This window comes from Myotis daubentonii, chromosome 2, assembly GCF_963259705.1.
Source record: "Myotis daubentonii chromosome 2, mMyoDau2.1, whole genome shotgun sequence".
Taxonomy (NCBI): domain Eukaryota; kingdom Metazoa; phylum Chordata; class Mammalia; order Chiroptera; family Vespertilionidae; genus Myotis; species Myotis daubentonii.
In genome coordinates, this window is record NC_081841.1 from 124,544,065 (window position 1) to 124,557,117 (window position 13,053).

At 36.5% G+C, this 13,053-nt stretch overlaps 1 protein-coding gene across 5 annotated transcripts in view; it reads right to left on the reverse strand.

The window, feature by feature from the left end:
• MIPEP (mitochondrial intermediate peptidase) overlaps positions 1–13,053 on the reverse strand; it is a 231,029-nt gene that overhangs the window by 78,446 nt on the left and 139,530 nt on the right. For all 5 annotated transcript variants that reach the window (XM_059684463.1, XM_059684460.1, XM_059684459.1 and 2 more), the window contains exons 15-16: positions 10,451–10,525; positions 6,446–6,565 (exon numbers count right to left, since the gene is read on the reverse strand). In XM_059684463.1, the coding sequence (XP_059540446.1) occupies positions 6,446–6,565; positions 10,451–10,525 (195 nt within the window). The remainder of the gene's footprint in view (positions 1–6,445; positions 6,566–10,450; positions 10,526–13,053) is intronic.

Here is a 13,053-nt window from a genome sequence, read left to right on the forward strand (position 1 = left end):
CTCTGGAAATTAAAAACCAGGGTCCCAACATATCCTTGTATTAGCTGTATTATGCATCAGAATATCCCAATCTTATGCTTAGTTCATTTGCTCACAACTCAAAACAATTTGAGGGAGCTCATGGAATATTTTACTTGATAATGAAATGTTTCACAGACAGTTGGACATAATGATAATTATGTATACACCCCTTCCTCCACCACACAAGTCATTTTTAATACAGGCTCTATGAGGGCCAGGAATTTTTCTGTTCTATTCACTACTATATCCCCATCTATAATACACAGCGCATAGCATGCACTTAATAAAAATACCTATTATAAACATAATATATAAATTATTAAAAATAACTTAAGTATTATCTAGAATATAAATAATTGAATTAATATATACAAATATATAAATTGGAATTTGGATATAGTTTTCTTTATGCTAAATAACAAACCAAAGCCTGTTTGCTCTTTGCTATGTGACTAAATTTAGGACAATTTTCAGCCGTTTGTTCTAGAGACAGAAAGTTATACTTAATGTAATCATTATATATGTAATCATTTCTGTATAATTAGAGGTAATAGAAATAGGTCTGAATAGAAATCAGTCTCCAGTAGCAGCAGCCTTTTTGATCCTCACCCAAGGATATGGTTGTTTGTTTGTTTGTTTTCTTTAATTGATTTTAGACAGAGGAAGGGAAAGAGAGAGAGAAACATCAACATGAGAGATCTGAGAGAGAAACATGGCTCAGTTGCCTCCTGCATGTGCTCAGGCTGGGGACTGAACCTTCAACCCAGTTATGTGCCGTCACTGGGAATTGAACCCGCATCCTTCTGGCGTACAGGATGACACTCCAACCAACTGAGCAACTCGACCAGGGCAAAGAGCCTTTTTGAAATGATGCCCCTTGAAGCCAGTGAGGTATATTCCCCAATAAGCCTCTATACACCTACTCCCAAAGGTGTACAGGTAAGCACTGTGCATAGATCATATAAAACCCTATCCTTATGCTAAAAGTTTACTTATTAGTCTATTATTTGGGAACTATCCCCTCCTGCCCCCCCCTCCCCCCCATCCCAGGTAAACTAGAATAATAGGTGTGCCACTTTTAATCAGTATAACACTGTGTCACTATAATATGAGTTAGTTGCTGGATACAAAAGTGAAACACAAATATGGAGTGGACACTATTCACAAGAAACATGTCTTCCTTTCACATTCTTTGTTGGTGTTTGTTCTAATAAGACCAGAGACATCAACACATCATTCAATCCCAGAAACTGCTTTCCTAAAAATAACTCTTTTATTTTAGTTTTAAAAACTTTTATACTATTAAGACAGTACATTTTAAATTATATGGACAAGAAGACAAAATAGCTATCACAATGATGTTAAAGAAGGAGTAGGGAACCTTTGATTTGCCAAGGGCCATTTGGATATTTATAACATCATTCCTAGGCCATACAAAATTATCAACTTAAAAATTAGCCTGCTATATTTGGTCAAACATTTAATTAACTCACCCCTAATGCCTTGGTAGGGACAGACCAAATGATTTCATGGGCCTTATAGGGCCCGAGGGCCAGATGTTCACCATCCCTGATGTAAAATAAAGAATTAAGTAAGGACTTCCATGTGCTCAGGACTTCCTTATTATATGCACATTCCTGTTTTCAATTTGAGGTGGGTAAAGGACAAACAAAGGTCTTATAGGCATCAAGACTTACTCAAAGAACAGACGTGTGTGACACACAGCTCTAACACCAATATTCACAAGTCTACAAAATTACTTTAAAACACTGAAATACAACAGCATCATTAACCAATCTTAAAAACTGTAGTCTACCAGCAGAGTAGTTGTTCATGTTTTGAGCTTTAAAAATACTTATTAGGACAGAATTTGAGGATCATAAGGCCAGAGAAATGTTTCATTCCAAACTTTCTTAGATATACATGATTGTTTCTCAACAGTTTCAGAGGTGAGTCACAATGTAAGAATTATAAAAATGGAGTACTATAAAAATAAAAATACAGCTGGCCAGTGTGGCTCAGCAGTTGAGCAACAACCTATGAGCCAGGAAGTCATGGTTCAATTCCCAGTCATGGCACATACCTGGGTTGTGTGCTTAATGCCCAGTGGGGAGTGTGCAAGAGGCAGCCAATAAATAATACTCTCTCATCATTTGTATTTCTATCCTTTTCCCCTCTCCCTTCCTCTCTGAAATAAATAAAAATATATTTTAAAGAAATACAGCATTTTCTACTCTCTGAATTAAAAATGAGGAAATGAACAATCATTTAGAAATAATCTGAGAATATTCATTATACACTAAATAGAAGTGGTAACAATGGAAGACTAGCCTGTTGGCATACTGCAAAATCACCCTCTATTTACAACTGAACAGGAGCTTTTGGATTTCTAGCATCAAACTACTGTTAGATGAAATAGCAAATAAAAGTAGATATTAAACTTGTCTATACAATATATTATACAGAGTGACCTAGGAGTCACAAAATATTAATAAATTGCTGACATAATAATGCTATTCATTTAAAAATAAGCATCCATTATTTTATGTAGAATATTGATAGAGATGCCCCCATTCAACAGTAATATAATTACAGAATAATATACTTGCAGAGTATTCAAAAATATGCCCTATTGATGAAGACTCCCAAAGTTATTAAGTTTGGGAACAGAGCACTAGAAATTCATGTTCATTAGCACATTGCAGATTTTGAGAAGTCCTGCAGTAAAAAACTCACTTAACATAATTTAAACCAGTGTTTCTCAAACATAATTAACAGGGCACTTTATTCCCAAGATGAATTATTAACACACTTAAAGAAATGCTAATACATACACGTATGTAATCACCATCTCTAAAAGTTTAGAGCACATTCCGTCCATATAATATGTACAGATTCTATAAACATTCTGAATCCTTTGTAGGTTTCTGTTTAAGTTATAATTTCCTTTTCTAACTGTTTAATTTGAGGGGAAAAAGTGATTCACTTGAGAGAGCAATTTCTGGAGATAAGTTTATAGGAGGAAAACTGTCACTCTTTTGGTCTGTATGGGAAGAGACACTAGTCACCCTCTATTCAATACTCTTGTTAAAAACCTTGCAGTCATTTTTGATCCTTACTTCTCACTCATTACCCCAGTCCACTACCTGGCCTTACTGACTGTACCTTTCTACACTGTTCTCCAGCTCATTTCAATCTTTCCTTCCCCAATGCCACTGTTCTAGTTGAAGACACCATTAGTGTTTGCCAGGGAAATTAAGTAACTTTCCAAGTGGTTTCCCTAAATCCATTATTTATCCCATACATTGCAACCAAAATAGCCTATTAACATTTAGGAATGTTTTCTACATACCAAGAATACATCTATACTAATACAGCAACAAGAATGGCAAAATTATCAAGAAATAAAATATTTCTAAGACATGTGTGATCCTATTCCTTATTCCAGAGATAAGCACTATCTGAATTTTATGAGTATTATCTCCCCTCCCCTCCCCCCCTACTCCACCCTCTTCTCCCTTCCCCTCTCTTCTCCTTCCTCCTTTCTTTCTTTGTTAATTTTCACATGGGGATATTTTTTCCATTCATTTTTAGAGAAATGGAAAGGAGGGAAGGAGGGAAGGAGAGGGACAGGGACAGAGGGAGAGAGAGAAACATCAATGTGAGAAGAAACACATTGATTGATTGCCTCCCACAAGTGCCCCAACTGGGGCTGGGAATGGAACCTGCAACCCAGTTACATGCCCTTGACTGGAAATGGAATCCACCACCTTTGGGTGCACGGGGTGAGGCTCTAACCACTGAGCTCACCGTCCAGGGCTTTCCATACTATTTTCCATAGTGGCTGCACTAATTTACAACCCTACTAACAATGTCTGAGGGTTCCTTTTTCTCCACATCCTCACCAGCACTTATTTTTTGACTTATTAATGAGTCATTCTGACAGGTGTGAGGTGATATTTCATTGTGGTTTTAATGTGCATTTCCCTGATGACTAGTGATGCTGAGCACTTTTTTATATGTCTAATGGCCATCTGTATATCCTCTTTAGCGAAATGTCTATTCAGGTCCTCTGCCCATTTTTAACTGGATTATTTGTTGTTGTTTTCTTGCGTATGAATTCCTTGTATATTTTGGATACTATCTCCTCATCAGATGTATTGCTTGCAAATGTGTTGTCCCATTTAGTAGACTGTCTTTTCATTTTGTTGGTTTTTTGCTGTGCAAACACTTCTTAGTTTGACACAGTCCCATTTGTTTATTTTCACTTTTGTTGCCCTTGCCCAAGAAAACATATCAAAAGATATCGCCAAGAACAATGTTAAAGTGTTTACTGCTTTTTTCTTCTAAGAGTTTTATGGTTTCAGGTCTCACATTTAAGATTTAATCCATTTTGAGCTTATTTTTGTATATGGTGTAAGAAAGTGATCCAATTTCATTTCTTTTGCATATATCTATTGTTTCCTCAAAAATCACTTATTGAAGAGAATATCTTTGCCCCATTGTATAGCCTTGTCTCCTTTGTCATGCATTAATTGACCACAGAATTTATTTCTGGGCTCTCAATTCTATTCCATTGATCTATATATCTGTTTTTATGCCAGTACCATGCTGTTTTGATTATTATAGCTTTGTAGTATACTCTGAAATCAGGGAGCATGACTGATAGCTTCCACTTTGTTCTTATTCAAGATTTCACTGGCTATTGAAGTTTTTTGTGGTTTCATATATATTTTAGGATTAGTTGTTTTAATTCTGAGAAGAATGTCTTTGATATTTTAATAAGGATTACACTAAATCTGTAGATTGCTTTAGGTAATAAGGACATTTTAACAATTTTAATCCTTCTAATCAAAACAGCAAGGTATATCCTTCCATTTATTTGTATCTTCTTCAATTTATTTTTAAGTGTCTTACAATTTTCACATTACAAGTCTTTCTCACCTTTTCGATTAAATTTATTCCTAGGTATTGTATGTTTTCTGGGGCAACTGTAAATAGAATTATTTTCTTAATTTCTCCTTCTGATTGTTCATTATTGGTATATAGAAACATGATAGATTTCTGTAACCTACAACTTTACTGAATTCATTTATTCTAATAGATTTTTGGTGGGGTTCTTAGGGTTTTCTATCTATAGTATCATGTCATCTGTAAATAATGAGAGTTGTACTTCTTCCTTTCCAATCTGGATGCCTTTTAATTCTTTTCCTTCTCTGACTGCTATGGCTAGGATTTCTAATACCATGTTGAATAGAAGTGGTGAGAGTGGGCATCATTGCCTCGTTCTTAATCTTAGAGGGAAAGCTTTCAACTCTTCACCATTGAGTATGATATTAGCTGTGGGTTTCCCATATATAACATTAACTTGTTGAGATATGTTACTCCTGTATATATTTTGTTGAGATTATTTTTATAAAAGAATGTTGGATTTTGTTAAATGCTTTTTTCTGAATCTATTGAGATGATCATATGGTTTTCCCTTTATTTTGTTAATGTGGTGTATCGCATTATTGATTTATAAATGTTGAACCATCCTTGTATCCCTGGGATGAATTCCACCACATTATGGTGTATAATCCATTTAATGTATTGTTAAATCTGATTTGTTAATATTTGGTTGAGAATTTTTGTATTTATGTTCATCAAGGATATTGGCCTGTAAATTTTTTTTAATTTTTTAATTTTAATTTCTTTGTCTGGCTTTGGTATCAAGGTAACACTGACTTTGTATAATGAGTTCATAAGTGTTTCTTCCTTTTCAATATTTTGATATAGTTTAAGAAAAGGCATTAGTTCTTTTTTGAATGTTTGGTAGAATTCACCTGAGAAGTTATCTAGTTCTGGATTTTAATTTGTTGGAAGTTTCTGGTTACCGCTTCAATTTTATTACTAGTAATCAGTCTGTTTAGATTTTCTATTCCTAACCAGTTCAGTCTTGGAAGGTTATATACTTCTAGAAATTTATATATTTCTTCTAGATTGTCAAATGTGTATCTCTATGGTATCAGTTGTAACTCCCTTATTTATGATTGCATTTGCATGTACCTGGGTTGCAGGCTTGATAGCTAGCCCTGGCTGGGGCAAGTGTGGGAGAGAGCCAATTAATGTGTCTCTTTCACATCAATGTTTCTCTATCTCTGTCTCTCCCGCTCCCTTCTACTCTCTGTAAAAATCAATGGAGAAATATCCTTGGGCGAGGGTTAACAACAAAAAAAATTAAAAAAAATTAAAAAAATATGTATGGCTGGAGACATGAAGTAAGCCAAGCAATTTCTAGCATTTGCCCCATGTGAAACTTCAATATAAATGTAAGGATTCCAAGTTATAGGAGGGGGAAGGTGATCACAACCTATGAACTACTGATGGATACACTAGCAGAACCACTCAACGGGACACAACAGGATCAAAATGCTAGACTCACAGTGTTTGGAACGTATGGTAAGCCATAAAATTTCTCCTGTGTTTCCTTGAGAATGTCTGTGGTTGACCGCCTTAGGGGATGCTTCCCATGGTAAATTTGATCCAAAATGGCATAAAAGACCTAGACAGATGAAAACATTTATTTAGTTTGGGTAGCCCTTCTTATACCTAAAATGTGTTTGACCAAGATGTTATATGCATTCCAGAATAATAATTTTAAATCACAGTCTAAAACATTCACAAATATAGATGTATATGGCTTGAGATAATTTTGCTCATTATTTAACACTATGTCAATGATGAAAAGGAAAACTCTCAACATTTCACAATTAAAGATATTAAAGAATTTTGAATCTTATCTGTAAGGTACTCTTTAAAATATAATGTAGCAACTTAAATTTGTGAACTAAAATTTTGCCTTTCTTTGTATTGGCAATAAATATGGTTAGAAATATGAAAAATAAAGTTATGACTGTGACTCCAGAACCTAACAAATACTGTTTGTTTTATTCCTGAAATCCCATATATCTTAAGTGAGAAAAATGAAATGGTCAGAATCCTAGTTTTGTAAGGAGAGGTAAGAGGAGATAAATAGGTGGGGTGAGGTGGAGAAAACAATAACAATCTAGTGTCTGGTGAAGACAGATATTACAAAGAATTCTGGTACAGCTGTTGGAGAATCTGGATCTAGAGCCAAGTCAGTCCCCACATCTGGTGCCAGGAGGTGCAAAAGCAGCAGCTGCTGTGCAGGAACAATTCTGGCTTAAGGAGGTGACCAGAAGAAAAGGATCATTCACCTCAAAATAGAAGATATAGGCCATTGAAACATAATAGGAGAATAAAGCATTAGAAAAAGTTTGAATGTGAAATCTGCTGCTTATAAAGTTCTGAAAACTAAATTTTGCATAAAATCTATAGTAATGATAAATTTTTTTGACTTGACTGTTAGCATTGTTAATAAGTAGAAAATGCTTTATTTTGAAAAGAAATTCTGTTATGCAATTATGTTTCTGATATGTATCTTTCTGACTCAAAAACAGAATTTGCAGAGAATGTGCAGCTGTTGATTTGAAAGAAATGAGGATTAGTTTGGATAAAAGAAAAATTTAAATGACTTGTAGCTTCTGGCTTCATCTAGATATAGAATTATGGTTCTAAATTATAAAGTCAAGTTTAAACATTCCCTAGAAAAATATAGAGATTTTCTAAATATAAATATTGCTTTACTCTAACTGGTAATCTAAACGTATAGCTAAATATAGCTCTTTCAATTCTATATTCTATAATAAGTAACAATGCATAAAGATAAACAGGAGCCAAAATTACCCATTCAAGTCTTGTCTATATTCTAACTGAATAAATTATTAGGAATTAAAACTTTTAAATTCTAATCTCAACTGAGGTGCTGATTTTTTTGGGGTGTGTGTGTGTGTGTGTGTGTGTGTGTTTTGCCACAATCTATAAACAAATAAGAATTCAAGAGTTTCATTCTTTCAATTTTACCTTTCACAAATGAAAGGCATAAGCATGGAATATTTTTTTAAATTATAAAAACAGAGCAAAATAAATTAAATGCATGTATTTCATGCTCATTTGCAGATAAACCAAACAATTCTAAAGTGATGAGCCTATTTGCTCACCAAGGGAATCATGCATGCTTTGGATCAAGATTCTTAGAGCTACAGAAAATTAAGAGTCTATTTGTAAAACAATGCACTGCAAAAAATAAAAAAATTACAATTTTAATACCCCTCTAGAAATCTGAAATAATCCATTTCCTTTCCACCTTTGTTTTTCTCCACTGTACAAAGAGACTATTGTATAATAAGAAAACTGGTTCCTGCGGCTCCTCTGGTAACAGGTTTTCTCTCTCTCTGTCTCTCTCTCTCTCTTCCTCCCTCTCCCTTTCCAGCTTTCCCATTCTCTCCCAATCAAGGGGTTATTCTTTCTAGAAGGTGGGAGGAGTGAAAAGTTGGTTTTCCATTTTAAAAGAGTATCATTGGAACAACTGTTCAAAATAAGAGCCATGACAAAAGGTTTTAAACTAGGACTTGTACTATAATTATCAGCAAATCAAAAGACTTTTTCCAAGTACTAGTAATTCTAATTTTAAAAAATAATTCAGAAATTCATTTTTAATTATATTGATACTAGAGGCCCGATGCACGAAGATTCATGCAACAATAGGTGTTCCTTCCCCTGGCTGCCTGCACCGGCTTCCCTCTGGCACCTGGGACCCAGCCTTCACTCTGGTCACTGCCTTCCGCCTTCGCTCCAGCCACATGGCCTTTGCTCCGGCCACTGCACTCCTGTAGTTCCCTCCACCCCCTGCACCCCCCCTCATAGCAGGCATCCTGCCCAGCCCAGGTTGCTCTGCGCCTGCACACGCGTGCTGCCCAAAGGCCTGGAGCGGCCGGGATGGGGTGGAATGCCTGCGTCGTCACCATGGCAACGATGCAAGCATCCTGGCCTGGCCGCTGCCATCTTTGTCACAGGGTGATGGTTAATTTGCATATTGTGTCTTTATTAGATAGGATAGATACTAAATAATGTAAATCAAATGCAAATTTACTGTTTTGTCTACAGTAGGTATTTTCTTTACTGAAATATGCATTTTAAGGTATCAAAAAACAAAGCTCATTACTTACTTTTTAGGGACTGAATTTTACAAAACTATAAAACAATTAAGGAGTGGCTACACTTTTAAATAGGTAACTAGATCATTATAAAGTAAATACTTTGAGATGCTTGAGATGAAAGATGAGTGTTTAGGTTATGTTTATATAACTCCCAAGATCTGATGATGAGTAAGAATTCCACAAGCAATCTCAGTAATTACAAATAACTTAAACATCTGGTATCATATAGACCTGACATCCTATATAATAACATGCAAATTGACCGAACAGTGGAACAACCAGTCAGGGCAGCTCCTGTGTTGAGCGTTTGCCCCTCAAGAGGGAGGTGACTGGTGGCGGCGATTGGGGGGTGGGGCCGTGAGCGGGCAGCGCCAGGCCACCAGCCAAGGCGGGTGACAGCAGGCGGGTCCCTCCTCCCCCGATCGCCCCGCCTGCCGGTCGCCCCACAGATTGGCCCTGATTGCTGGTCAGGCCTAGGGACCCTACCCTATATATTGGGAAAAGTCTCTTAGATTTAAAAATTAAGAGGCAAGTCTACTCTAACACTGAAAAAACAGGATGATGCAGCAATGACATGCATGGACTCTGGCTTGCACATTTTGTGGTCAGCTCTGATTCTGACACTTATATGTGACAAAGTGTGACAAAGCCAATTACTTAACTTCTCTGTGCTTCAGTTTTTCCACCCATAAGAATGGAAAAATAGTACTACTGCCTTTGTACTATTTTTTATAATCAGGGCAAAAAAAAATGTAGCTGCCCATAGAAGAGCAAGATGCCTTTCACCTGTATAAAAAGTATGGTCACTGGTGCATGCAGTGTCAGACATCCCCCGAGAGTACAGGCTGGGCTGAGGGACACCCCCCCCCCCTTTCTGGTGCATGAATTTCGTGCACTGGGCCTCTAGTCTTTTTATAAAAAAAGATGACACATAAAGTCTTTTTAGTCTTTATCTGGAAACCTGGAAAATAGGTTTTGAATGTTATCGAAATAAAGTCATTACTCTTCATTAGACTTCACATCTAAAAACACATTTTTTTAAAGCAAAGTGAATAACAATATATAAATTTGTTGCTAAAATGTATGATTTAGAAGAAATCATGTAACTTTCCCAAGTTTTGATTTTCCAGACTGAATATAGAAAATAACCACATTTAACATCTACTTCATTAAGACAATGAGGACTGAATTAGTCAATTTGGTTAAGTTCTTTGAACTCAGATGAAAGATGTTTTAGAAGCATAGTTATTATAATAAATGTGTAGCATTGGAAATAATTTAAAGTTATATATTTATTTTGAATAATTACTCTGGAAAACTTCAGAACAATTTAAAGAGTTAAGACATGAACAAAGGTACATACATACCTGAAGTTGCATATCAGCTGCAGCACAAACCTTTTTAGATTCACAAAGACGAGACACCATATTTTTGGGCATTGACTTGAAAAACAAAAGAATATATATGTGAGTAAATTGCTTAATAAGGTATTGAACTTAAGAGGTGGTAAAATTTAAAAGTTAATACTTTTTCTGCTCCTTTGTAACAATGAATGAAAGCCCATTCAAGTGCTCTGTTGACTTGTAAGTGAATAGAATAAATGGTTATAGAAATAAAAGATTAAAATGTCAACACATAAATTCTAATTCCTAGTGCCAATAAATTCTATTGGAGCTGAACTGATATGCTAACAAATACCCATGATACTGAATTGTATATTCTTTTATTTTCCCACCTGAAAGAACTGCAGAGCTCATGCAGTCAGTGTAATGTACCTGTATGATGCATGCTTCCTCTCTTAGACTAATCAGGCCTAATCCCATAACATCCATCTCTGAGAAATAAACTAGTAATGGAGTTAAAGGAGTACTTTAGGCCATCTTAATATACTTTAAAATCATTTATACTGATATTTATTCAGAAAGCTACTACTTTATAGAATTCTACTTATAATCTACTTTAAGCTTAAAGCCTCTCTAAAGAGAAGTCCATTATATAAAAGACCTATGGCAGGTCACCCAGCACTCAAATGATATAAATAAGGCACCAATGATAACGTGAGCTGTAAGGGGAATTAAGCTTTCCCCCTCCGTCTCCCCCACAGAACAGTGGCTGGCACACAGCAGATAATAAATATTTGCAGAAGGAAAGAGTGAACACCAGAATGATCACTAAAAAATGTCTTCTTAAATAAAAGATTAAGTCGTAAATGACGAAGGCTCGGGTCTCTTCTTGTTTGTAAAAAAAGCAAACCAGGCAGAAAAGGCAATTTAAAGAGTTAAGACAGGGACTGAAGGAAGTGCATAGTGTTAAGTTCTGATACAGGTAAAAGGGCTGGGGCTTTCTGACACTGGGACACCTACCCTGTATAAAACAAAATTTCCTCAAACAGGATTTTAAAAAGTAAAGAAAGACTTTGTTAAGTCATATACAATATATCAAAACAGCTTGTATCAAAATGTTCAGGTTTCTTTAAACCTTCCTTTATATTATACCTTAAGTTGACAGGATTCATGTTATACTTTAACTTTTCATAAGTAGCATTCTATAAAGTAGTAGCTTCACATACCTTTAATAGCTTCATTTTCATAAAAACATATATGCGGAAAGACAGCATTTTGTCTCATTTCTCCAACAATGAAAACTACTGTGGCCACACAGTGTATTAGGCACAGGGAACAGGAAACGGTGAACTGATGGGGTGCCTGGCCCCACAAGATTTACAGGCTTGCATTAGCCACGTTAAGTACAGTTTTAAAAAGTTACAAGTGTAATGGGTGCCAAGAAGAGAAAGCAGCATAGGTCAGTATGAATGCCATAATTTAGAAAAGCTTACCAAGAGGAAATAATGCAGAAGTGAGATTTGCAAAATGAACAGGGGTTTACTTGACAAGGAAAGGATAGGTGGCAGGGAGAAGGGAGTAATCCTCATAGAAGAAACAGCACATACAAAGAAGAGGGCCAATGACAGGAGGTAAAAGAATGCCATGGGCAGGAAAGCAGGGTTCCAGTCAGGCTGGAAGAGGAAGGCAGGAGCCAGGGCCTGAAGTCTGGATGTCCAACCAAGCAGGGACACTGGTTTTACCCTCAGACTCTATCTCTGTGGTAAGCCACTGGGGCGTTTTAAGCAAAGAGGTCACATGGTCAGATTTGTGTTTTAAAAAGATTCCTTTAGCTGCAGTGTAGACATTAAATAGGAAGAATGAAGGAGTGGATTAGGACAAACCAGTTAGAGGCTACAGTTTGCAGAAGGGTGAGGGATGGTGCAGAGAGACTGAGGGCAGTAGCTGCAGTGGGAAGAAGGGGAAGGGAGAAGTTTTTAAGGTTGGGAAAAAATTAAGCAGGCTTAAGAAATGCTGACGGTAAGGATCCATAAAGGAGACAAAAACTAGAGATGTAGAAAAGAGACAATAAGAGCGTAAGATTCCTGAGAAGGAAGGAAGGGAAACTGAGCAGATGCAGGGGAGGGGAGGTTCAGGGCTGGGCATTCCTGCTGGATGTGAGCTCTCAGGGAGGTCAAGAGGGTTTTATTGTGAGGGAGTTGAATTCAGAGGGTTATGGAGGTTAGAGAAAGTTGCAGAAAGGACCCATGGAGAGTGATCCACTGAGAAGTGGAGAATCACCATTCTATGGGAGAGCTGATGATTCTCATCTGGCCTGGAGTCAGGCAGAACTGAGCTGCCTCCCTGAAGCACAGATGACAAAGGTGAGGGAGTGGAAGATGGATGAGGAGGAAATTCCTCAGAAGAGGGAGAAGGAGACAATCTGAAGGCCAATGGCAAGGTGCCCTGTGGAAGTGGGGGAAGAGAAATAAGCAGCCAAAGGGCCCTACAGTGGTGGTCAGGCATCTTTGAAAGGTTCACTATTTCTATGCTGAAGATAATGATGTGGAAATGCCAAGTATTGAATCTAAGAGCCAAGCTCAACATACCCCTTTCCATTAGGAAGTAGCTTGTGTATTTAGAGGATA